Source organism: Chrysemys picta, chromosome 5, assembly GCF_011386835.1.
Source record: "Chrysemys picta bellii isolate R12L10 chromosome 5, ASM1138683v2, whole genome shotgun sequence".
Lineage (NCBI taxonomy): Eukaryota > Metazoa > Chordata > Testudines > Emydidae > Chrysemys > Chrysemys picta.
This window is the reverse complement of record NC_088795.1, coordinates 100,106,359-100,134,039: the sequence shown is the minus strand read 5'-3', so window position 1 is coordinate 100,134,039 and position 27,681 is coordinate 100,106,359. Positions and strand designations below refer to the sequence as shown.

The window sequence follows — 27,681 nt, the reverse complement described above, 5'->3', positions numbered from 1 at the left end:
AGAGGAGTGTGTCTGTGAAAACTGGACTGGCAGGAAGCCGCACAGCACAAATTTTCAATCTGCTCCCTAAGAGAGTAAATCACAACACAGTAAAACACCCTATGTTCAGAAACAAGGCCCTAAATGCAAACTGCCCAGCCTGGACTGCCACATTTTGCACGTGCAAAAAGACAAGTCATTTTGCTCTTTATCTCCACATAGGGGAATGAAAGAAGTTAGGGCATACGAATAGCAGCTCATCATTCTTTCCTTGCACATTTTATTCTATGAACCAAGGGAGCATGATGTGAGACTAATTAGCAATGATACTGAAGTCATATTTAAAACTGACACTAGAGCAGATCTAAAGTGTGGTCTCTGGATCAGTGATATGAATATGAGTAAGAGATACTACTGCAACCTTAGAAAATTCAGAGGGACAGTTCTTAGCCACAACTAAACACTAGACCTAGGTATATGCCCGCACTGCAGAGAAGAGAGAAGTGTCTATCTGAAATTAGGGTGACCAGATGTCCTAATTTTATAGGGACAGTCCTGATTTTTGGGTCTTTTTCTTGTATAGGCTCCTATTACCCCCCAGCCCCTGTCCCGATTTTTCACATTTGCTGTCTGGTCACCCTAATCTGAAATGGACAGATGTGTGGGTGGGGATCTGAAAATGAGATGACTACCACTCAGGACATGTATGGTTGGGAGGCGTTCCCATGGGAAGGGAAATGCTGTACAGAGGAGAAGGTGGACAGGGTTCTGAGGAGGGGAGAATTTTCACAGAAGAGGAGGCAAATCCACTTTGGTCTATGCGGTATCACAGGACTGGGCAATGGACTAGGACTAGGAAGACCTGAGGTCTATTCTCATCTCTGCTACTAACTTTCTGTGTGTCTTTAGGCAAGTTACTTCACCTTTCTCTACTTCAGTCTCCCCATCTTTACAATGGTGAGAGTGATACTTTTTCACCTTCATAAATCCCATGATGAATGAAAAGCATTATATAAGTGGTCAATATTCTTAAGTATAAGCATTTATCTGGTCTTTCAGTGTTTTACCTTCCCCCCAAATTCTCCTTTGCCCCTCCTGACTGGTTGCTTGACCATGCCTTGAGATAAGGAGTTGAGGCAGTCTTCACATGTGCGCTCATATTCCCACTATGCCCAGTGCTTATCTTTGTCCATTATATTAACAAACCCATCTGGTTTAGGCAAAAGCAACATTTACAATGTGTCTTTGTTCTTACTAAGAATCCCTTTGTTCACACATATTAGTAAAAATGTACATATATCCAAAACCAAAGAGGCAAGCAGAACTCAGCAAAACGACATTGACACCAATACTCCTAACACACCTGAACTATTGAAGACAAACTGTATTTTAGCAAATAATTTTTTTAGGAAAATTTATGATTAAACCAAAAGTACGGTATATTCTTTCTGTAAGACTGCAGACTTAATGTATGTAAATAATGAAGGATCTTCTTAAGCTTTTATGGAAGTATCTGTAGGCCCCTTTCTTCTATGCAGCTTTGTATCAGTATTTTGTTTTTACTTATTCAAATATGATCTATTTCATTTTCAGACATTAAAACACCTTTCAGTAAGTATATCTTTTCAGACTTGTCTCTGTCTCCATTACTACTGAGCCGGCACCCTATATCCAGATGCTTCTGAACTTTGAGGAAGTTTGAAAGTAAATCTGAACTCCACAGTTGGCCCCACCTCTGATTGAAACCCACATCTTCAGTCATTTCTGCTGACTGCTATAATGTGGTCAGAGTGGACTGATGGTGGATTTTTTGGTGTTTGAATTTGGTCAGTAAATTATTTATTATTTCAGACACCTGGTTCTTTTCAGGACTCGTTAGCAAATTGTTTCCCCTGCTGCTTTCTCTGGTTCCCATAGCCTCACTCCTTGTCAGAAACAACTGTCAGCTTGATTCTGAAATCCAGGACACACTACTCCACACCATAAAAATAGTGCAAACGTTTCTGCTAAAGTCTTCAGGGGCACACAGGGTTTAACAGACTAAAAGATTAGTTTATTGATCAGTCTTGGTGCTAAAAGAAAAATTGATTTTGTTTTCCTGCCATCTAGCTCTTGTGAAACATATTTTCAGGTTCGCCACCTCCTGCATCTTGGCCAGAAGTACGATGTAATTTATTTAGAGTACATATTGCATGTGGTCAATCTGTTGATTTTAACAATAGATGGGAAAGCAGAATCATCTGAGAGGTTTAAGGTATTTGTTTACCTCCTACGCCTGCTGAGAATGCTCATGTTCAGGAATTGCAGGCAATATCTCTGCTGTTTGTGTGATAGCTGCGGGTCTTCGTTGGTTGGGCTCTGTTAAAAGAGAAAATAGTTTTAGTCCACATTAATAAATACCAAAAACATCTGAGGAATGTTACACTTCAGGCACCTAACTCCCATTTGATTTCTATGAAAGTAAGGCACCTAATCTGTTCAAGCACATTTTAAAAAAATCCCACTATTAGGAGTCTAAGTCCCATTGCAAGTCAACTGGATTTAGGTGCTTGAGTCACTTAGAAACTTTTGAAAATTTTACTTAGTGAAAATACAGAAACATGTTTAGTAAGAGCAAATTCAGGGCTAAATCAAGCCCTCTTACATATAAAGCTGTAGATTAGCTAGCGGGAAGCAGAAAACTCTGTAGCTTTCAATCTGTGGACTTTCCAGAGCATCATCCATATTGAAGGACTGAACAACCACCCCACAGAGGTAAGGGGTATGATGTTCAAAGGCTATTGTGGCTACAGGAGGAGCATGGAGTGCTCCCAGGGATCACACAGTTACCGACATACATCTGCAAGTGGTGGAGGCAGTGAAGGGGTACAAGGCTGGCATTGGAGCTGCCCTATAGCCAAGACACCGTAGTAGGGCCCACATAAGGAGTCTGAGCCATTAGGAAATGGAGGAATTGGAGCATGCTGGGAGCTCTTCATAAGCTAGCACTCAAGAGATCAGCATTATCTGATATGATACATTTTTTGCAGCTCTGAAATGGGATGATGTTGTAGATAGTATCTTAACTCCAGAGCCACCTGCTCCCTGCACAGCCACAAACCTTCCAAACTTGCAAAGGAACTTCTATATGTTCCAAGGAGGAGGACAAATTATGCTGCTTAGATTAAGCTACATCCTGTCCAAACATGCCCTCTGATTTATGCCTCCCCTTTTTGTAAATATAATTCAAAAGAACAATTCAGCTCTCAACATTTAAGTAATTAAATTTGAAAAACAAGGCTAAAATAGACTTGTGAATGTATCCATTCTCCCTTCAGAGTCTAAAGCTAGGTCTACACTGGGGGAGGGGGGGGTCGACCTAAGATACGCAACTTCAGCTACGCAAATAGCGTAGCTGAAGTCGGCGTATCTTAGGTTGATTTACCTGGCCATGAGGATGGTGGGGAGTCGACCGCTGCCGCTCCCCTGTCGACTCCGCTTCCGCCTCTCGTCGCGGTGGAGTTCTGGAGTCGACAGCAGAGCGATCAGGGATCGATTTTATCGTGTCTACGCTAGACGCGATAAATCAATCCCTGATAGATCGGTCACTAGCCACCGATCCGGCGGGTAGTGTAGACGTACCCTAAGTGTAACTCCCACTGTTATGTCTGCATATCAAATGGAGAAATGACCCGGGCGTATATTGGACCAGTGTTCTGGTCCTGTTGTCTGTGGCTATAACTGTGGACCTGGACAGCTGAAATCAAATACAGACTATAAAATAGTTGCTCTGAAACTGCCTTGGACCCATATTTTTTTTATCCTCCCTTGTAAAACACAGGAATAAACCCAAATTAGTCATTAGATTTCATACTTTTCTGTCTAAATTTCATGTCTTTGAAGCTGGGAGGTCTGTTGTAAATATTGTGACAAGATTTGCTTTTTTCTCTGCATTACTCACCTAAGCTCTAGAGGAAGAGACAACCACTCACCTATGTCAAATATTAACTGAGGAGGAACAGAATCAAATATGTGATGCTCTACTTGGCCAAGATTAAAAAAAGAAAATTCCTTCTTAACTAGTCTTCACATCTATTTAACATTGCTGAAGATGCATCCTGCCTGCCTTCTTCAACAAGAAGGAATGCTGCCGAACAGGTAGGAGAGGTGGGCCTGGGCTTAGAGTTCCCTGGAATGCCAACACTGTTCTATACATTGAGCCAAATTCTGCTCTTATTTACACCACATTGACTTAAATGAGGTTACACAGGTATAGCTGAGGGAGGATTTGAACTATTTTCTCTGATGTCAGAGACAAGGGACTATCCTTTTAATAGGGCAATAAGAAATTTGAATGATTTGAGGTAATGTGTCTTGTTCACTTATTTACACACACTGTAGCCACTGAGCACCTATACTCTCTTTCATGGACTACCCACATCTTTGAAGACTACATGTTGTAAGAGCGCAACCACTGCCAGGTTGCTGCTACTACTCCCACACAGATGGGCAGGGATGGACGAACACAGTGGGGAGTGGGCAGGATCTGCTCCTCAACACGTTGGCCAGTGCCCCAAAACCAGCACAGAAGGGGAAGCACCAGGTTTTGATTCTCAGAGCCTTGGTTCCTGACCAGATTGTGTAGGGCAGTGACATCCTGCCCCTTATTCAGGCTAGATGGTAAAGTTACAATCCAGCCCTTCATTATTAGAGGTCATTGTCAATATAAACCCCAGATACCAAACAAACCATTTCATTTACCATGTATCAGAGGGGTAGCCGTGTTAGTCTGAATCTGTAAAAAGCAACAGAGGGTCCTGTGGCACCTTTAAGACTAACAGAAGTATTGGAGCATAAGCTTTCGGGGGTGAATGCCCACTTCATCAGACGCAAGTAATGGAAATTTCCAGAAATGTTAACATCCGTGTTAGTGATCAATGGCTCCATGTCTAGTTGGCAGCCGGTTTCAAGCGGAGTGCCCCAAGGGTCGGTTTTGGGGCCGGTTTTGTTTAATATCTTTATTAATGATCTGGAAGATGGTGTGGACTGCACTCTCAGCAAGTTTGCAGATGACACTAAACTAGGAGGCGTGGTAGATACACTAGAGGGTAGGGATCGGATACAGAGGGACCTAAACAAATTAGAGGACTGGGCCAAAAAAAACCTGATGAGGTTCAACAAGGACAAGTGCAGAGTCCTGCACTTAGGACGGAAGAATCCCATGCACTGCTACAGACTAGGGACCGAATGGCTAGGTAGCAGTTCTGCAGAAAAGGACCTAGGGGTCACAGTGGACGAGAAGCTGGATATGAGTCAACAGTGTGCTCTTGTTGCCAAGAAGGCTAACGGCATTTTGGGCTGTATAAGTAGGGGCATTGCCAGTAGAGCGAGGAACGTGATCGTTCCCCTTTATTCGACATTGGTGAGGCCTCATCTGGAGTACTGTGTCCAGTTTGGGGCCCCACACTACAAGAAGGATGTGGAAAAATTGGAAAGAGTCCAGCGGAGGGCAACAAAAATGATTAGGGGTCTGGAGCACATGACTTATGAGGAGAGGCTGAGGGAACTGGGATTGTTTAGTCTCCAGAAGAGAAGAATGAGGGGGGATTTGATAGCAGCCTTCAACTACCTGAAGGGGGGTTCCAAAGAGGATGGAGCTCAGCTGTTCTCAGTGGTGGCATATGAAAGAACAAGGAGCAATGGTCTCAAGTTGCAGTGGGGGAGGTCTAGGTTGGATATTAGGAAACACTATTTCCCTTGGAGGGTGGTGAAGCACTGGAATGTGTTACCTAGGGAGGTGGTGGAGTCTCCTTCCTTGGAGGTTTTTAAGGCCCGGCTTGACAAAGCCCTGGCTGGGATGATTTAGTTGGGAATTGGTCCTGCTTTGAGCAGGGGGTTGGACTAGATGACCTCCTGAGGTCCCTTCCAACCCTGATATTCTATGATTCTATGATTGCTTCATTTACCATGTTACTAATGTCATAGATTGTTAAAATTAAAATGGAAAGAGTTTTAAATATTCCAGTTTCCTTTCCATCATTTATATTGCTTGCTTACTTATGCAGCGTCCTCCTGCCTGAACAAAGAAAGTCAATTAAATCACTTTTACTTTTATCTTATATAATCATTTTCAGTTTCAGTTTCTTAATGTGGTACTGCTTGGCTTGCAAACACATCAGGTTAATGTTTATTTGTTTAAAATAACTGCTACTGGAATTTAAAAAACAAAATCACAGAGAAAACTTCTGTTGAGTGATACAGATGTGATGGTAAAATGAACCTAACAAAATAACGTATTGGAAAAATATACCTCGCAATTCACAAGCTACTGAATTCTCAGTTATATATTTGTTTCTACATAATGATCTTTGTTATATTCAGTGACATTATTGGGCTTTATTCATAGTCTGTCTTCAACTTCTATAACGTGAATGCTAATTTAATAATGTTGAAAGGCAGGAGTATCATAACTTCATTTAAAAAAAAATGTCCTAAGTTCATTAAAGTTAACTTTGCATTGTCATGAGCAAGACAGGTTAGTAGGAGAATGTATTCTAATATGTAGAGAGTCAGAGTATGGCTCTCTGAGACAATGGAGGTAGTAGATATTTATAATCCATCGTGGCAATGGCAGATCTTAAAACTAGTGCTTAGGAGAAACAGCAGTTCTTTCCATGTAGTCTTGTTTCTGCTTGTCATATGGGTGTAAACCAGGAGTAACTTCACTCAAGTCAATGGAGTTATGGTGGTTTGAAACCAGCGAATGGCTCCATAATCAGCCCCATGGTGTTAGTAAAAACAGTTCATAAGCAAGAAACTTTTCAGTCAAATGGGTAGCCTGGAGTGGAAGGAGCATAACATTAAGACCAATATCGTGTTCTTTCTTCAACATCATAAATCTACACTGGGATTTCATAAGACACTCAATGGTCAAAAAACCCTTAGACATACAGTGCTAACCAATGCTATTGTGAACATAGTGATAAAACAAGAATGTTATTAGTGAGAGCTACTAAAGACAAAAGATTTCAGAGACAGATTCCTTTCCTGAGGGATGAAAATAATGAGCTCATAAATACATCTTCAGAAGTTAGCCAGCTCTCTAAATGTTGGGAATATAAATTGTATTCCCAAGAGTGCTCAGGCAGACAGGAAGCTATCTGCTCTTTTCTAGGTAAGATTGAAATGCCACAAATTACTGGATTGTAGAGAGAAATTATTGAGGCTCTTGAACTGCTGAAGGAATTGGCAAGACAAGGCTATTGCTAATATGCTGAATGAACAGTGAAGTGCCCAAGTCTAGACAGTTTAAAAACTATTTTCCCATTTGCCGACTTTGGATTTTATTTTATTTTAGCCATTTACAGTTATTTCAGAGGACTCCTGGTTTGTGTTAATCTATAAAAAGATAAGGAAATCAAATTACATGGAATGTATTAAACAGTATGGTTCTTCTAGTAATATCAATAATACTCTGAGCCCAGGACTATTCTTTCCCGTCTTGCAACAAAGATATTTTGACCAAGTTGAATAACCTCCTCAGTTTAGTATGTTGATTATCACTCAACCCTGCAGTGAGTTGAGCCATGCACCAGAGTCTCCCTGGGCTGAATAATAATGTACATTCAGAAGGTCAAATACTGATTCCTGCCTGAAGCCATATCAATGGGTTCTGTGCAGATGGAAGGAATGGAATCCAGAAAACCAGCACAGCCATTTCAAGTTGCTACTATAGTTTTGAATCTATTCTTTAATGTGGGCTTTAGTCAAGATGAGCTTGCATAGTCATAGAGCCTCAGGCCACAATACCTTATCTGCCAAGGCCCTGATGTGAGATGCAATACGTGACAGGAAACCAAAAATGAGGAACACAACAAAATTATTGATGCAGGAAATTTAAAAGCTGTGGCAGCATTCCCTTAGTGCACACAAGTCTTTCTATAACCTCAGTTTCACAGTTCTTTTTTTCTGATATAAATAATTTTCAACAATAAAAGTGAGTGAATGCCATCTTTATGTGGGAAGGAGGTAACTTTGGAACTAAACTGTACGCCTTCACGTGACTTGAGGGACATTTTACAGGTATGCTCCGAACTCCAGTGCAATGGCACAAAAGAAGAGTAGAGTCACCCTGTGTGGCCTTTCCATGCCTAGGATATGCCTCACAGTAAGTCACACCAGTGTATAAGGCTTTCTATGGTGCTTCAGAAGGCTGCAGGATTTGACCCAGAGTTATTTCCACATGACATGGGGATTCATTTGTTTGCTAGCCCATTTCATTTGTTCTGAGCTGAGAACAGAGTGCTTGTCAGGCAAGGGATGACACAAGTTCTGCTTTTATACAGATGACTTCCTCTCTTTGTTGACAATCCACGCTATCCCTGCCATACAATTGCTTTTTAATTTCTTGTAGCAAAGTTATGTACCTGGCCTGCCCACTCACATTGATTTCTTTCTGTCGGATTTCATTACAAACACTAGAGGCTTGTGACTCTAGTTTTCAGTGCTAACATCACAGTCCTAAACTGCTGTAACAGCAGTACTGGTAACAAAGTGATTATAGTGCCCCATTCCCCTCCCCTTTTGTCTCTTTGCAGGCCCCTGCATGTGAGGGCATTCACCCGAATGGATTATGTCTTCTCATCTTCTCAATCTGCTTTCATGCAAGAACAAATTCCCGCATTCCTGTTCCTGAACTAGCTCCTGTACATTGGGTGAGTCAGGGCTGTGTTATTCCCATCCCCAAAACCAATTCCCTGCATAGGAGGGAACGGTTCCCCAACCTTAAGTCATCTCCTGCTTCTTACCAAACAGGCTTCCAATTCAGTGCTAACAAATGTAAGGCAATACTGCTAGGTATTATAATTATTTATCATAGCATCTAGAAACCCTGTGCTAGACCAGGATCCTATTGTGTTAGGTGCTGTACAAACACTGAACAATAAGACAGGTATAGGAAATAAACAGCAAAAATACAAATTGGAGGCTGCTAATTAGAAAGCAGCAAATCCATGAAAGACCTATGGGCAGAAGTAAGATACTAAGGCCCAGATCCTCAAAGGAATTTAGGCACCTAACTCTCATTGAAATCTGAGGATCTGGACCTAAATAAGAGCATTCAGTGCAATGCTGTTGTTAAACAAAGTTATGGTCTTTTTAGATTTATACATAGAATGCTAACATGTAAAACAAATGTGTGTTTCAATTACCCCCAGTTTCAGAAGGAGATACAAAATCTAGAAAAAAATAAATAACGGGGCAACATACTAGGATTAGAATATATGAGGAAACCTGAGACAGCTAAATATTTATCATCTAAGAAAAAGGTGATTCAGGAGGGATATTATTACAGTCTGTTAAATTGTACAAGTTAAACAAAATACATAAAGGGAGTTATTCATAGTCTCAGGAGATGGCAGAACAAGGAAAAATGGTTTGAAACAAAAGAAAGAAGTGTTTAGACTACATATTAGGAAAACATGCTTAACTATGGCTATGTTCCTCCTGCTTTCTTTGAAGCCAACAGCAAAAATCCCATTGACTTCAATGAGCATAGCTGAGTAATGGAGAAGATTAATAAGAGAAGTGGTCACGGTACCATCATTGCTGAGGTCTTAGAGCAGGACAGAAGAGACATTGTGAAAGATGTAGTGAGAATTCTACAAAATATAGGGATTAAGACAGGATGTCTTAGAAGGTCTTTCTTGGCCCCTCTCTTTGTTTCAGAATTCGTTAGGTTTCTATTTTGCTTATATATTACTCACCTGAAAGGAGCTGAATAACTTTAGTAGGTGTAGATTCTTTTGAGCTTTTGCTGTCTTTTTGTTGGATAACAGAAGCTGCCGTTGCTCTATATTTGCTATCTGATTAAAACAAAAATAGTTTTTCTTCAGCTGTATCATTACATATATATTTTTCGTTACCGGGAGCTCATAGCAACCCCTATATTTAGGTTGCCTAGCATTTTCCTTTATAAAAGAGCCTTGTGATTTTTTTTAAGTTGCTTTAATGCCTTCATTGTTTACAGCAAGACTGGGAAATTGGGCCAAGAGAAAACCTTGATGCCAGATTTTTCATTGTCCAGTGAAATTCCATTCAGGTTTGGCTTTTGAAAATTATCTTTTCCTTTTAGACACTTATGTACCTCAGGATAACTTTGGAAGCCTCCCAAAATATTAACTGAACATGAATAGTCTAATCTAAGGGCAGGCCCAAACCACTGCTAAAGCAGAAGCATCACATATTGCACTGGGAGTTCTGTGGGCAGACAGTCTGTCTGGGAGCAGAAAGAGGAGTGAGGCTGAGCTTCCCCCCTAACATTCCCTCCTCATGGACCCAGCAACCTGTCCTCTTCTATGAGAGCACCACATGGAGAAGGAACCACACACACACCCCTCCCAGGGGGAAATGGGGAGAGAGAGAACTGGGCAGAGCTACCCTTGACCACCTTTTGGATCCAACACCTGATCTTAGCAATCATTCTCCCCTATGCCCCATCAGGACAAAAGCCTGCTCTTGATATAGGCTGATGTAGTTAGTTCTGTAGTAAAACTATATTGCAATGCTGATGATTCAGAGTTCAACCCTACCAATGAAGTGTTATGGATGGTTGTTACAGTTCTCTAATAGAATTTGATTTTACCTTTTAAAAAACCCTAGGGAATTATATTCACAATTAAATTAACCTTGTTTAGGTTACAAATTCAAGCACTCCAAAGTTGAAAAATGGGAGAATCAGGATTGTATAGTGGATTAAGCTATTTGTATGAGCCCTGCCCCCATTTGAAGGTATGTAGAAAGGAAGGCAAAGAGAATACAGAAAGGATTGTCTTCAAGTCAAGATAAGTTTAGTTCTATCTCTGTCTTTGCTGCAGTATTCCTATATGATACCAAGAAAAGTACTAAAGCCAAAATTTTGGTAGATAGCTTCTAATTGTGTGTTCCTCATTTTCTGAAACTCCAATTAAAGACATGTAAGATTTGATATGCAGAAGTGCTGAGCACTCATAACAGCAACTAAAGTCAATGGGAGCTATGGATGCACAGCAGTAGGGCAGTCTGGAGGAATGACAGGAAGGTTGAGGGCCTGAAGTCCTGATTTTTAATCCTGGCTTTGCCACTGATTCATTTGTAGCCTCAGGCAAATTTTCATCTCAATTTCCCCATCCATAAAATGGGAATACTAATGCTCTCATATCTCACGTTGGAGATAAATTCTGTAATGTTTGTGAGACACTTAAATATTAGTGAGGAGAACCCTAGAAAAGCCTAGAAGGAAATGAATACTTCTGTATTAGTTGCATGCTTTGAATGGTATACAGTAATAAGGCAAGAGCCACTAATTGAATTATGAGGATAAAAATATTGAACAGTTGCTCATTCCTTGAGCACTGTCCATCCTGTGCACTGAATGAGGCTTTGAGGTGACTCCTGGGAGGGACACAAAGAATCAAGTGCCCCTCCAGCAGCTGGCCCAGGTGGGGAGAGGAAGGGGCAGGGCCAGAGCCTCTTCCAAGCACGTTGCCTGGTGCAGCACAGTGGCTGACTGGGAGCGCACCTGGCTGCAGCCGCAGCAGGCTGCCACCCCGCCCAGGCTCAGCTTCTGGGGACAGTGGCCAAGTGAGTCGGATGGCCCACTCCTTCCCCTCCCCGGCATGCTCAGAGTCAACTCCTGTCCCCAGAAGTCAAGCCTGGGGAGGTAACAGGCTGCCGCTGCCACCCCTCCCTGCCCAGGCTCAGTTTCTGGGGACAGGAGCCGACTCTGAGCATTATGGGGGGCAGTGGGGAGGCTCTGACTCACACAGCCGCTGTCCAGGAAGCCAAGCCCGGGTGGGAGGCAGCCTGCTGCCGCCGCAGCCAGGCACTCTCCCAGGCAGCTGCTGTACTGCACCAGGCAGCATCTGGGAGTGACTCTGGGGTCTGGCTGTGAGCAGCTGAACATGCCGGGGGGGAGCTGGTGCAGCAGGAGGACAAAGCCCTCCACCCCCCCAGGTAACATGGATTGGGGAGGTCACATGTCCTCTCCTTTATCTCGTGACCCCCCATACTCAGGGGGGCACCAATCATCTAGTATGTAATTAAAGACTGTATCATAATGCATATGCACAAGGGGGTGGAATTCAGATTGGAGAGGCAATCTTAAATTCTGGCATTTTCTAACTTTTGTGTGGTTGACTTTGTAACCTTAACATTCTTTTAATGTGGGCTTTTATGAAATATAACATTCTACATTTAACTAATTAAAATAATTATCAATTAATAGAAATTATAATTCGAGAATCAAATCAGTAATTGGAAGCTTAGAAGCTTGAAAATTTAAATAATATTTTTCTTCACTGATTATGTCCTTGAAAATGCTGAGAAACTCATAATTGAAGATGGAATGAGTTGTTTAAGAATAAATAGAAAAAAATTGTTTAATTACCTTAGAAATGTATGCATTACAATCACAGGTTATGATCCAAAGGCTATAAAATCTTACTCTTAAATCCTTAAAATGCATAGGTAATCTTAAAATTACTATTAACATATTTTTAATATTAAACTACAAGATAGAATAGTTTTAGTTTACATGCTAGGACATGAGTTCAGGCCTATGTGTTGTATTTTTTTTTTCCGGTATTTTAAAAAATGAATGTAAAAAACCTCTGACTCAGGTTCTGGCAATAAATAAAAAGATAAAATACTTTTCTAATGATATAGTTTAAAATATATTCTTTTTTTGATTTGTAAATTCATCCATGTATTCTGCTTCAGATTTAGGATCTTAGACAACTCTAGTGCTTATTCATTTAAATAATCTTTCAGATTCCTTTAAATAGAAACATTTTCCATGCATTTAGTTTTCTTCCTCTTGTTCAATTATGATTAAAGCCAGAATCCTACAGTGTACCTTTATTACAGAAATGGCTGACAGTGCACAGTGTTAGGATGGCTAAAGGCACATAAGTGATATCGTTTTAGCCATATGAGTAATGAAAAATTCTGGCTTTGCTCAGTTCTGGAGCACCGGGAGAGTACAAAGCTGTAACAACTGAGTGCTAGTACTCGGAGGCATCCTGGATGCTTTGGGCAGATGCCTTAGTGAGCACTGTGTGATGGAAGCTTGCTTACTAACTCTCCTTACATGCTGGTGAAAGGAGCAATATGTTCTCCCCTCCGCATCTACTGTCTCAGAGTTCTGGTAGTCACACAGAAAGCAGAAACCTGCTTGTACCAAAGGCCAGCTGGCCACACTCCTTCAGTACAGAAGAGTGTTGCTGGGTGCAGGCATTATGTCAGTTGCCCAGAAGTCTAATTCTCAATGGAGTGCTGGGTTACTAGGCGGGAGGTAGTTCCCTATGTAGCCTCTACTCTAACTGATCTCACTTGGGAGCAGCCAGAATTTAGCTTGTAGTGTTGAAGATACTGTTTAGAAAATTATTTTGGTCATTGAACTCAAGACAAACTCTTCTGTAGCACAGTAAATGCTTTTTTAAATACTCAAAATGCATACATGGTGCTGAATTAACAGCACTGAACAAGTTCAGCTTCAGTGTAAGCAAGAGCAACCTCTGTGTCACTGCACCAGGGCTGAATTTGGATTATCAGTCTTCAGAACAGGCAGCTGCCATGAATGCTTCATCATATCTACCTAATTTGCCTCAATCCTAACCTTCAGGGATCATCTTTAGGAGCAAGAGGATATTTCAATTTCTATGCCTATTCAGTCTTTGGCTCTTCTGTTGAGACTCTGAACAAAGGCGTTAATTGTGGTTTCCTATCTCCGAGAACTGGACTCAAACCATCAGCTCATTTCACATAGGCTACCAGGCATCAGTCAGTTGCTAACATATTTCAGTCACTGCCAACCTGTGCTAGGTTTGAACCTGTGATCCAGTGGGGAAAGATTACATTATCAATCTGCTGAGCCTTCTAATCCCCCATCTGCAATTATTTTAATTGTATCACATATTACAACTAAAACATAATTTTTTTAACTGCTTTAATAAATAAGGGCATAGCCTATTGCAAAGCTGAATGTACTTTTTAAAAATTATAGGAATTTAAATTTATATAGCTTCACCCTTCATTACTTACGGATGTGTTTTTTATTTTCTTGGAATACTTTGTAGGTAACAGTAATGACAGTAAGCACAAAAACAAATGGAATCAGAACAAGCCAAATGATCTTCGGTATACACATTGTATCTGTTATAAAATAAAATGGAGAAGAGATAAAATAAAGCAATACATAATTATTTTTCTGTCATCCATCATTCTATCTAGATAGCTATACCATACCCATCACCAGGGTATCTCAGTGGCTTACAAATTTAAAAGAAAAGTCAAAACACCTTTGCCTCTCTCTTCCCTCCCCTGCTGTTCAGAAGGAGGGTTGCCTGGAATTAAGTTTCATAGTTGCAGTAGGGTTGTCTGGAATTAAGTTTCATCTTCATCTGGATGTATCACAGTGCATGTCTGAGATAGTTAAGTAAAATATGGGAATTAACAACTCATGTGTAAATTATATGTGACTCTGTCAATGAGAAGATACTGCAAAAATCAACATCTACATGGGGGTCTGATATAAACAAAAAAGGGGCATATGTTTTGATGAGAAATAGAAGGAACATGCACAGTGTACAACGTACACCTGTTCTTGTGTCCACAACCAGATAATCCAACTGCATATGCATAAGAGGGAGGAACATGGTGCTTATGGAAATCTTCTTGCTTGTGCAAAAAGGGAGAGGAGTGCCACTTCCAAGACCACCTCCTGGGAAATCCCATTTATTAGGGCTCTATTGAGAGAAAGCATCTTGGGGGCCGGGCAAGTATGGGAAGGAGGCTATTCTCTGTGGAAATACCTGCTACAGAAACCCACGAGTTCCACATGGAAATCTCTTCAGTAGCTAATATCGTTTAGAGCTGTATTAACTTCCTCTGGGTCCCCTACTCGGTTACAACTGAGAAACCACAGAGGAACCCAGTAAGTAACAAGATGGTTCCATTTGGTAGCTCCCAATTCTCATGGATAAGATGCCCCTGAGAGGCAGCCTCATACCTATGCGTTCCCCTTCCAAAGGCCAGATTTTTATGGCTCTTCCCCACCTGGCTACCCTATATTTATTGATTTTTATTTCCCTGATGCTCTGGACACCTCCCAAACTTTAGACCTTGTCTTTCTAAGGGAAAAAAGTGTTCTCAAGTCGAGTTAATTAACTTGAGGTAAAGTTCTAGTGAGGACCTAACAGATTGTAACTTTAACACAAGTTAGTAGATCGAGTGGAAGACTATGAGGCAGCCTAGACTTCAACTGAACCTACTTAATTGTGTGAAAACTGAAAACTGCCTTATCTTCACTAGGATTTTACCTCAAATTAGTTAATTTGAGTTAGCTAATTCGAGTGAAGAACACACCTATTTTTCCCAAGAGAAGACACAACCTACTTAAAAATCTAGAATTTTCAATACATAAATAAATAATAAACAATACTTGAGTTCATCAATTTCCCAATGGCAAATGTTCTATGACATTGAGTGTGACAGACAATCAGACAGAAAAGACTCTTAAAAGGCCTATGCAGCACCAGAAGAAATTTAAAGAGTTGACAGGCTAGCCTCTGGAAAAAGATTGTCTTCACAAGGACTGGACTAAGACTTCTCCCTGAAGCATACTGGACTTAGAATATAAGCGAAACATTGCATCATGACACTGACATTGTAGCCTGACCTTTTTCCCATTGAAGTCAACAAGAATTTTGGCATTTACTTCAAAGGGAGCAGGACTGTGCCAAAAACTTTGGCAAAATAAACTAATAAAAATAAGAAAAATCAATTCTTGTTAAACACAAATTCAATCAATCTCTGAACTATAAGCCAGAAAATAGGTTAATCAAAGGCACAGATGTTAGCGCTCTTGGGTTGTTTCCAAAAATATACAGCAAATCTACCTTAAGGTACTATCTAAAGACCATTTGTTGTCCAACTCAGGTGGCCTTTCACTAAAGGGTGATCAAAATTGCACTCAATTTTTGGGAGATATTTTCAAACAGTTGCATATGGTTGCCTATTGGAAGTTTTCCTTCCTTAGTGTAAGATTCATATTAGTTCCATGTTTGATTTGCCCTCCGATTCCCTTTTCATAACTTACTTTCCACATAAGGCTGTAGTTGCAGTGAAATATTTATACAGCCATTTTGGTCTTCCGTCATTGCTGCTATACATGAGTGATTTATGCTTTCTTCTGTAGTGTTTCCTCTTCTGGTTGTAGAATTTCTAATGAGGACTTCCAGTATATAGTAAATGTTGTATTCCTCACTTTCTTCATTCACATAACCCACAGTGAAATTGAAATGTTTATGGAAATAAATAAATTTTTTTGCTTTCATATCTAATGATCCTCTCACTTCTGGAAATACAAATAAATCAAAAACATTAAGATGTGCTATGTAGCACATTGTACTTACAAAATAAAAGTACCATAACTCACTACTAAACCCTATTCCTATAAATAGACGGTAAGCTTCATCATTACTGACTAGTAGTAAAATGGACAATAAGATATGTAATAAGCCTTCAGAATGGATCTAAGTTGTATTGATTTTGCTATACAAAATGTGTTTTCCTTGTAAATATTAGTGACTTCATTTACCAGCTGCAAAAGTTTTTTTGGAATTTGTCATTGTCAGCGATAACACAGACCAACACTAAACTAAAAATAAAAATGTGAAAGTTATAGAAGTTTGAGCTAGACATGACCTATTAGGTTATCTAGCCCATCTCCTTGCCATTTCAGAATATTTTCCAGAGCTTTGCCCAGTCCAATTTTAAGTGATTCAAGCTATGGGGCTTCTACCATGTCCATGTCAACAACATAGAACATGTTTTCCCCTCAGTAACATCCATATACCTCTGTCAAAATCAATAGGGTTCCACAAGCGAATATGAGGGCAGAATTTGTCCCATATACTTCTTATTTGGTTATTCTCCAAATCTGTACAGGGAACTAATTTGTAAAAGCTAGAGGATTAATTTTTATGCATGCAGTTTGAAAATAACAACATCTTAGACTTGGGCACTTGCTCATTCGGGGTCCTATTCTGGCTTTTGCATGTGTCACAGAGTCACAAAGTCTGGTCCATGCTCCAGCCTGTAACTAATCTCCTGGGAGTGACCCCTTTAGTAGGCCAGGCCCCCAGGACCCATACAGTTCCACAGGGGAAGGCCAATGACCTCCATGACTCCAAAACTGAGCCATGGGCACTAGCAATCCTTATCTCTCTCCGTGGCTCCCTGCAATGAATCCAGCCAAGCCAGGGTCCTACAGGAGGCTTGTACAGTACCCGTTCAGGGCGCAGTGCTTTCAGTGAGTGTTTGCAGTGACACAGGCAGCCTTTCCAAAACAAGGTACCCATTTAGTAGTCATCTGGCACACAGAATCTGAAAGTCCTTAGGTCAGCACAGAGAGGCAGAAATTAAGCCATAGTCCAACCTTGGTCAAAGGAGTGCCATGATGAGTCAGTGAAGCTGTGACGGACTCCATTTCTGGCTCCGTCTCTAGTCCCCTCTGGTCTCTCCCAGTCTGGGCTCCTCCAAAAAGCCCCCTTCAGCCAGTCACCTGACATCTTGTTCTCCAGCTCAGTTCTCAAGTTCTGCCTGCTGGAGTTTCCTGCTATTATATGGTGATTGGGACATCTCTCTGTCTTGCTGAACCCTCTGTTAATTTGGGTCAGTTTGAGCCAGTTCTTTAATGATTGTATTCATTCCCCCCAGACAGCAATGTGACACACACACATACACACCTTCTGCCTCCTGCACTGTTCCAGGAACAGTGTTAACACTTTTGTATCCACTGGATAGCAATGCAACATACAGAGGGAAACTGAGGCATGCCTAGGATTCATAAACATATTACAGAAAATTCCAACTTTGTCACAGTAGGCGGAGCCCATGTTGAGAGGGCAAAATCCAGAATGTCTCCAGAAGCATTAGAGAAGTGCATGCCAGAGAGAGAGAATGAGACCCTCTCTGAAAAGGTGTAGATTCTGACTTCCCTGCTCTGCCCTGGATGGCTGGAAAGAGGCTTTTTCAGTCTTGTCCTACTTGAATCATTTAATGTCACTCTGGAACTAAGCACCCTCAATATTGCAAATATTGACACTGATTCTTTTAGCTCTCTGCTACCCATGCACTTGTATAGCGCTAACTACAGTCTACTCTTATTAATCATTATTTGTTTTATTATCCTGTCTTCAAAGCCATTCTTCAGATATTTTCTCTCAATGTCCCCTTCCACCACAGGAAAACTATCTTTTGATTAATTATATTCCATAGTAGTGCTCCACATTGAAATCAATAAGGAGTTCTGCATGAAAACTGATGACAGGAAGGATGCCCTTTAGGGGCAAATTAAGGATTTAAGCAGAATGCATGAAGATGGGAAGGATGGACAGGTGCAAACTTTTAGAAACATATCATGGTATAAGTTAAGGATATGTGGATGTATTCTGGCTGGCTGCTGGAATAGGTAGAGGGAGGAAAAGAGTATTTCTATACTCTTTCCCATAACGTCACCTTCTGCACCAGGAGCCTGATACAGAGCCCATGGAAGTCAATGGAAAAACTCCCTTTGACTTCAATAGGCTTTTGATGAGGCCGCAACACAGAAGGCAGGATTTAGCTTTAAATATAAATTCTGCATTCATGACACTGCCTATGTATCTGAGGGCAGAATTTTGCACTAATTATGCACTTTGTAGCAATGCAAAAATAAGCTGTTAAGGCCAAGAAGCTATATTCACACAGTTTTCCAGGAGTTTATGATTAAGGAATCAGTATAAAGCTTATCACATTTTCATGATTGTTTAACTGGCAAAAAAATGAAAAAATTGTATGCAAGTGTAATTAACTACCTCTAAAATAAGCACTTCTTTTCCCTTGTTCTCTTTCTTTACCTTCTGATCTTGATCCCTGGTGAACAACATTCATATCATCCTCGGATTCACAGGTGGAGTTTAAAATACATGGTTGCAGTTCAGTCCTGGAGACTTGGCAAATACTTGGAGTATTTTGAAAATCAAAGTAATTTATAAAGACCTTCAAAAAAACAGTCTGTTTTTTACTTCCTTGTTGCAGGAAGCTTTCAGAAGAATTGTTAAAAGCACAGACTGGAAAGGTGACATTATTTAATGAACAAGCATCCATGCATGATATAATCACAGTGCTTGCTGTAAAACAAAAAGAAAGATAGTTATATATTGTAAGGATGGTCATACTGGAAGCACATAGTAAAATATGTACATGTAAGTATAAAGATAGATATCCTTTCACCATGCTACTGTGAAACATACTTTCTCTCAAATTCTGGCAGCATATTGAACATATTGTATAATGGGAGAGCATGAAAGAAGAATGCCTCTCACATTGTACATACTGGATTTTATTGTTCAATAATACTAAATCTCTTCTGTAACCTGCATTCATAATTGTATCTGGACAAATTCCTCTTCCAAAGCTCTTAGGATTTGATTCTATTTGAAAAAAGATGAAGCCCTTAACACTTTCAGAGGGGAAGTTTGCTCAGAAACCTACATGGTAACAATAAGTCTTTGTGATTGTGTTGGAGAACAGCTGTAGTCAAATTTAAACCTGTCTCCAAAGATAATGCTCTCATAAAGCAAGATTATATATACCTGAAACCTCCACACTACAGCTTTTGTGTACTCTAACACAAAAATCATCCACCAATTTTATCTCCTATTTCACTTCCTTCTTTTTGGTATTCTTTGGTTTTAGCTAGTGTGCATTGATTCAACTTGGACAAGTGATACAAAGATATTCTATTATTCATTATTAAGGAGGAGGATGAATCTCCTATTTTTTCCTACTCTCTTCCACACTAAATAACCATTAAGGCTTTTTTGTACAGCTCACTTTTATATTTGAACTTGTACTTGTCTTAAAATATTTTTTAAAATCTGAAAATAATTAAAGAGCAAAAAATGCTGGTACCTAACACCAACTTCTTAAGAAACCAAATAACCACTCTGTTTATGCTCATGATATGGGAACCCACACTACAGTAGTTCACCTTCCAATTTAGATATATACTTTCATCTCCATGAAATAGGGTTTTAAGTATCTAACTCCCACTAGCACTAATGGGAGTTATATGGTCATAAATTCTCATGTATAGAGATGAAAATACATCCCTTAACTGGCCCAACATTCATTGTAGCCTGACAGTTGCAATAGGCCATCTGTGCTAGCATCCAGGGGGACTAGCCTCAGAATCAATTTAGTGAAAAATTTCAGACAGGATAAAGAAATGACATCCTACAGTAAATGCAAAGTCAATTACCTTCTCTTCTTTAGTGACAGTAGATTGGAGAGTAATAAATATGTCATAAAAACAAAAACTGCAGTGATTTCTAAAATACCATATTATGCACATAAAATATAAGACAATGATTTGTTCTAATACTATAAAGAACATTTAAAAATACAAAATTTAGGGCCTGATCCTTCTTTAGGCAAGTTGAAGGTTTTCTTCTAAATGTCCATAATCTCTCCCAATTGCACAGTGAGAGAGATGTGGACCCTTGGAGACAAATTCTTATTGTCTGCCCAAGTAAACTCCTAGTAAATATTCTTTGTGCGGATGATCTATGTTAGAATGTGTAGGGGGAGGAAATTAAATTTTCCTTCCCATCCTGGAGCTAGGATGCGGAGCACTGGTGCAACCACCTCAAAGTTATTACTGCAGCTTTCAAGCTATAAATGGCTACTTATTGCTACACATCTTTTACATAGGTATTCTGTCCATGTAGTTTGTGGAGCTACTGTGTGTGCTATATCAGAGTGAGATATCTCTGTATCATATTATTAATTCCATTTTGTACTATGTGCTGAACATATAACTAAACTTACCTGAAGGCAGCCTCTTATGTATTCCAGGCAGCTGCTCTACTTGGGGAAGAGGCTTGATACCTCACTGAAACACTATCACTGAGAAGCCATCAAGATTAGAATCATCATATGTGTTTCTTAACTACCAACCCATCCCCCTGGAACAATTGACTTTCCTCAAAAGTGGTGGTTATGACTGGAGGGAAGTTGGTGGTCCCTAGTGGAGTACATTGAAGATAGACAGAGGCCTACATAAGAGCAGGAGCTGCTGTGTGCAGGGGAGGGAGAGCAACCATCACCACATAAAAAGGACTGGCAGGCAAGTCAGAGCAGGAGAGACTCTCCCTAACTTAAATCACTGACAACATTTTGATTCACGAGAAGAGGTGAGGTCAGACCAAGGGAGGGTGTGTCTCAGGACCAGGGGTGAAAGTAATTTAAAGGACTTACCGGTACGCAGGGCCAAGGTCCTGAGCAGGTGGTCGGGGCCTCAACCAGAAGGGGCGGGGCCTCAACTGGAAGAGGGGGGGGCTTTAAACCCGAAGCTCTGGTTGCAGTAGCAGCTGCTGGGAGCCTTGGGCCCTTTATATCGCTGCTGGAGCCCCATGGTAGCGGTAGCTGCGGCGGCAGCCAGGAGCCCCGGGGCTCTGGTGGCGATTTAAAAGGCCCGGGACTCCACTGCAGTAGCAGCGGCCGGGAGCCCCAGGCCCTTTAAATTGCCGCCAGAGCTCCAGGACTCCCGGCTGCCGCTGCGACCCTGGGGCTCCGGCAGCGGGGCTCTGGCAGCGATTTAAAGGGCCTGGGGCTCCCAGCCGCTGCTGCCCAGGAGCCCAGGGCCCTTTTAAATTGCCAGCCTGGGGAAGCCGCTCTTTGCCGGTACAGTTGGCTGTGTACTGGCTCTTGCCGGTACGCTGGACCAGACTGGCTTACTTTCACCTCTGCTCAGGACTCCTGTTTTGTTGTCTAAGATCTCTAAGCCCTCTGCTGCTTTAAGAGTAAAGTTTCTGTGGTTAAGAAGTTCCTTTCCCAAGCCTATGTTTAGAGTTGTTCAGGAATTTTCCATCAAAATTATTTTCCAATGGAAAATGCAGTTTGTGCAACACTGAAATTTTCTTCAGGAAAACTTTGATTTTGCTGAAAATTTTCAATTTTCCATCAAGAAACTTGAAATTAAATATATCATTTTGGGTTGGGTTTCATTTTGAATAAGTTCAACAAAACATTAAACTATATTTTCATATTATGTAGCATTATCATATGGGAACTGTTGTTCTGGTCCCTATTCAATCCTATGGACTGGGCCCCCTAGAGGACCATCTCTCCCATAAGGCAACATGCTGATTTCATTCTGACTGAGAGGTGTGGTCACATGACTTTGGGTGCATTGTGGGAGATGTTTGGGACCTTGATGTCCCTATTCTCCCTTTGGGCCAGGCTCCCTGCTGTGCTATACCTCCCATAATGCAATGTGCCACAATAAGAAAATACAGGTTAATTTTGAAATGAAGCATTTGGGATAATTTCAACAAATCAAAATGAAACATTTCAATTGTGGGAGTGTTGAAATATTTTGTTTTGATTTAAAATGTCAAAATGAAATGTTTAGACATTTGTTCATATAAATTTTTCAGATTTTCCATTCCATGAAAAGTTTCTAAATTTCAATTTTTCATCCTCTTTAGGGACAAAAACAAATGTTGAAATGTCAGAATTTACTACAGATGGAAATTCAAAATTTCACTCAGTTCTGCCACTATACCTTGTTCGCTTCCCACATAGTCCATGAGGGGCTAAACCACACCGGTTAAGCTGAGAAACAATTACTAGACTCTACCAAGATCCATTCAGCTTGGAAGCACATAGGACCCAGTGATGGGGTCCACTTGCAACAGACTGGTAACCATACAGTGGGCAAGGTTGTAACATGTGCCCCCACCTGTCTCTGCTGTCCCCCCCCCACCACACACATACACTCTCATGGAGTTTGCCTTTTGTCTCCTGCACTGCCAGTCCACAACCTAACTGACCCCCTGCTTTGCAGCAGAACTGCACCAATATTGCTGCTTTATTTATAGATCTTGCATTTCCACAAAAGGGTGGTGACAGGATATGCCTTTTAGTTCATAATGCTTTCTTGAGATAGTGAAATATACTGTAGTTAAGGAAACAAGGATCCACTGTCTCAAACACACAACTACATTAAGGTGGAGTTAAGGTTGAGAACACATATCAGTAAGTTAGGGTAAATATATTACGTCCATGTTGTGATTATCATCAAAACAAGCATTGTAGATCCAGGAAATTCAGAGTTAAAGTTAAACTAAAAGAAATCCAAACATGTAAGATATGGAAACACACAATTAAGGCACTCAAACAGCCTTCATTCTGCCATGTAGTGATGTCATTCAATAGCTTACCATTATGAATGATGCCTATTAGTCTTTGTGGCCATATTAGTCCTTGTCCCAGATTAGATTAAAGTGATTTTAAAGACACAGACTTTTTTTCTTGTTTCCCCCCTCCCTTCTCAGGGTATCACTATATAGCAAAGTTAAGGTTGTTTGAGTGCTTTAACTGAGTATTTCTGTACCTTAACACTTAATTTGAAATTGCCAGAAGTTCAGCTGAATCTCGGCAAACATCTGCATGATTCAGGTTTGTAACAAAACTCAGAACAAGAGCAGTCTCCTAAAGAAGATTTTTAACTAACAATGCCCATGCAGCTCTGAGGACACACACAGGGCCAAATTCTAAAATGGTGTATTCTAGGCTGGTAATTCCAGTGTATTTACACCCTCTTACATAAGCTTATAATTTGTTACATAGTTTAGAGAGCATCCAGATAACATGGGGTAGCTAGTTTTAAAATTCCTAGATAGAGTTTTGTGGTGAATTCTGCTTCTCATGTACTTTGTTCTAAGTCCTCTGAAACCCTCAATGCAGAACTTAAGGCAGAACTGCGTTTTCTAATTTTACCGACACTGTAGTTAAAATTCAGCAAGTACAAAATGACATAAATTTTGAGGTTGCATCAGTTATACCATGCAGTGTTATCTAAACAGGAACTATATATGCAAAAATCAACTAGAAATAACAGTTATTACATGGTACTGACAGTAATATCAGTATGTTCTCTTGTAGTAACATTTATGTCATCACTGTATATTCATGCAATCTGTTAAACAATTTGATTACTACGTAGCACTTTTGCCACTTTTACATGGAGGTAAAACATTAGGTATGGCAATCTGCAAACTTTGTTTACACCTTCTACAATATCTGAAAACTTAAAGCATCCCACTGATCTTGTCATTTTTATTCCTGGGGGAATTCTGTGCCACTGCGTATGTGCAGAATTCATGTGTCCCGCAGATTTCTTTGCTTCCCCACAGAAAAATGACTTTCTGATGGGGCAAACAAAGCGAAGCCGCAAAACTGGTCATGCGCTGCTACCCTGAACCTCCCCACACTGAGCCCCCTGAACCCAAACCCACACCCCAACAAGCCTCACCCTCTGCATCTGGAGCCCCCCTGCACCCAGAGACCCCTGCTGAGTCCCACCTCCCTGCATCTGGACCCCACCCCTGCACCCAGACTGCCCCCACAGACATATGAACTCCCACAAGCCCTACCCCACCTGCACCTGGACCACCCTGATTATTAGCTCCCCGGACCTGGACCCCCACCCCACTGAGCCCCACCAAGCCAGCACCCAGACCCCAAGCTGAGCCCTCCATACCCAGACCCCCACCCCACTGCTGAGCCCTAACCACCTTCACCTGGACCCCTCCTGCAGAGTCCCATTGCCTCTGCACCCAGAACCCCACCCCCAATGAGCCTGTTCATCCAGATCCCCCCCTGTACCCAGACACCCCCACCAAGCTGCCTGCACCCAGGTTGCCCCACACAGAGCCCTTATCACCCCACGCCTGATCTCCTCACACTAAGCCCTTCCACACTTGGATCATGCTGGGCTGAGCCTGCCTGATTATATGGAGTGGCAAGTCTGGGCCTTGCCCTGTGTCAAGGTCGGGTGCAGCCTCACCGCTGAGTCCATGTCCCGGGGTGGGGGCTGCAGGGTGATCTTCCACCTCTGTGCAGTCAGTGGCCTGTGCTCTCCACTGCCATGCTGGAGCCTCCACATTTATTTATTGACCAATAAAATTTGCAGAATTTTGGAGAATTTTAAAATATTATGTGCAGAATTTTTAATTTTTTGGCACAGAATTCCCTCAGGAGTATCATTTTGTAAGCTACAGATTGTTATCCTTATGCTTGAGTTAGAATCAATTTAATTCTTGTTTGGTAAATGAAAATATAAATTCAAATTAAATTAACTTTCCTAACTTGCATATATTTTAAGCTTTCAGAGTTTTTACTGAATATCACTTTTCATTAAAAATTAACATAAAGCCTTTCAGGAAAATGAATCAGATGGACACCTTTCTTGTTATGTTTTTATCCTCAAAGTCCTACTTTCGAATACAGAAGAAAAAACCCTATCAATTAATGTTAGCCTAGCTATGGATTTTTAAATGAAGGTATAACAATGAATATATGTTTTATTCATACATTTTCTCATTCTCCCAAATCTCAGTATTGACTTCTATAAACAAATTATATTTGGAATTCATATTAAGAGATTGATTTCACTCAGTTCTACCCATTCTGCACTATTTTGTTTCAGTTCACCATACATACATACTACTTTGATATCTTCAACGGGATTAACTATTTTTCATGTTCTTTGAATGAAAGTATAATACAATAATGTTACAAACATTTTTGTGCCTTTGGGTGCAAGAAGTTCAAAATAGTTATAATTCTAACAAGCAATTACCTTCTGTAGAAAACCCCCGCAAAGGCAAGAAGTACAACATAAATTAAATGAAAATACCTACAATATTTTTGATTCTGGTATATGTAACTGTTGACAAATATTCTTCATAATTAATATATATATATATAGTTAACTATTATAAACAAAAAGCTAATTGAAGTGACACATTTCATATACATTTTGTAAAGTTTACTATCAGTAAGAAAATTGCATCACAATCACTCCTCCGGGAAAGTACGTGTGAATTCTTTAACTGCAATCTGACCTTAAAATAAAGAAGAGCCCTCATTCTTTAAAGCGGATCACTCACCTTCATGGGTTTTGAAAAATTCAGGCAAACATACAATGAACATGATAATTATTGCTGTTAATAATTTCAGGAGATCTGCTTTTCTCATAGTCAAGCACATGTCACTGAAGAGCTCTCATCTAGCATACTAGTGGGAAGTTCCTTCCTGTTTTCGTGTTGGTCTTATGCAAAATACTTCTTATTCATTTCCTTTTTCTAGCATGACTTGCCCGTCCCCCCCCCTTTTTTTTTTATGTTTTGTTACATGAGTTTCAGAGAGCCAGTTTCTCTGATTACTTACACTAGCATAAATGAGGAGTAAGGCCACTGAATACAATGAAAGTATACTAAATATTAAATGGTATAAGTGAGAGGTAAATCATGCCTAGAAACTAGGGCTGTCAAACTATTAAAAAAATTAATTGTGATTAATCGCAGTTTTAAATTGCACTGTTAAACAGTAATAAAATACCATTTATTTAAATATTTTTGGATATCTTCTACATTTTCAAATATATTGATTTCAATTACAACACAGAATGCAAAGTTTAGAGTGCTCACTTTATATTATCATTTTTATTACAAATAGTTGAACTGTAAAAAAGATCAAATAAATAGTATTTTTCAGTTCACCTCATACAAATTCTGTAGTGCAATCAAATGTAGAATTATTATTTGTTTACATAACTGCACTCAAAAAGAAAACAATGTAAAACTTTAGACCCTACAAATTCTCTCAGTCCTACTTCTTGTTCAGCCAATCGCTAAGACAAACAAGTTTGTTTACATTTACAGGCGATAATGCTACTCACTTCTTATTTACTAAGGCTACGTCTACACTACGGGGAGGGGGGGGATCGATTTCAGATACGCAAATTCAGCTACGGGAATAGCGTAGCTGAATTTGACGTATCTGATCCGACTTACCCTGCTGTGAGGATGGCGGCAAATCGACCGCCGCAGCTCCCCCGTCGACGGCGCTTACTCCTACCTGGGCTGGTGGAATACGCGCGTCGATTCGGTGAGCGTTTATCGCATCCCAGTGAGACGTGATAAATCGATCCCCGAGAGATCAATTTCTACCCGCCGATCTGGGCGGGTAGTGAAGACAAGCCCTTAGAGTCACCTGAAAGTTCAAACAGGTATTCACATGGCACTGTTGTAGCCGGCATTGCAAGGTATTTACATGTCAGGTATGCTAAACACTTGTATGTCCCTTCATGCTTCAATGACCATTCCAGAGGACATGCTTCTATGCCAGGGGTGGGCAAACTTTTTGGCCTGAGGGCCACATTTGGGTGGGGAAATTGCATGCAGGGCCATGAATGTAGGGCTGGGGCAAGGGGTTGGGGTATGGGAGGGGGTGCGGTGTGCAGGAAGGGGCTCAGGGCAAGGGGTTGGGGCAGAGGAGGGGTGCAGGATGTATGAGGTGGCTCAGGAAAGGGGGTTGGGGTGCAGGAGGGGGTGCGGAGTGCAGGAGGGCGCTCAGGGCATGGGGTTGGGGTGCAGGAGGGGTGCGAGGTGCAGCAGGGGGCTTAGGGCAGGGGATTGGGGTGAGGGGTGCAGCAGGGAGCTCAGGTCAGGAGGTTGGGATGCAGGAGGGGTGCACGATGCGGCAGGGTTTGGGGTGCAGGCAGGGTGCGGCGGGGGCTCAGGGCAGGGGGTTGGGGTGCGGGGTGCAGGAGAGGTTCAGGGTGCAGGC

At 41.0% G+C, this 27,681-nt stretch overlaps 1 protein-coding gene across 2 annotated transcripts in view; it reads right to left on the bottom strand.

Moving 5' to 3' along the window:
• The window catches only part of TMEM156 (transmembrane protein 156), a 33,876-nt gene extending 7,708 nt beyond the window's left edge, over positions 1–26,168 (bottom strand). Inside the window, exons 1-6 of one of the 2 annotated variants that reach the window (XM_042843435.2) lie at positions 26,001–26,168; positions 18,855–19,169; positions 16,094–16,351; positions 14,038–14,148; positions 9,723–9,821; positions 2,246–2,337 (exon numbers count right to left, since the gene is read on the bottom strand). In XM_042843435.2, the coding sequence (XP_042699369.1) occupies positions 2,249–2,337; positions 9,723–9,821; positions 14,038–14,148; positions 16,094–16,351; positions 18,855–19,169; positions 26,001–26,100 (972 nt within the window). In that variant the 5' untranslated portion in view covers positions 26,101–26,168 and the 3' untranslated portion in view covers positions 2,246–2,248. The remainder of the gene's footprint in view (positions 1–2,245; positions 2,338–9,722; positions 9,822–14,037; positions 14,149–16,093; positions 16,352–18,854; positions 19,170–26,000) is intronic. The other variant, XM_005286344.4, reaches the window with a different exon arrangement.
• Positions 26,169–27,681: the final 1,513 nt, after the last annotated feature.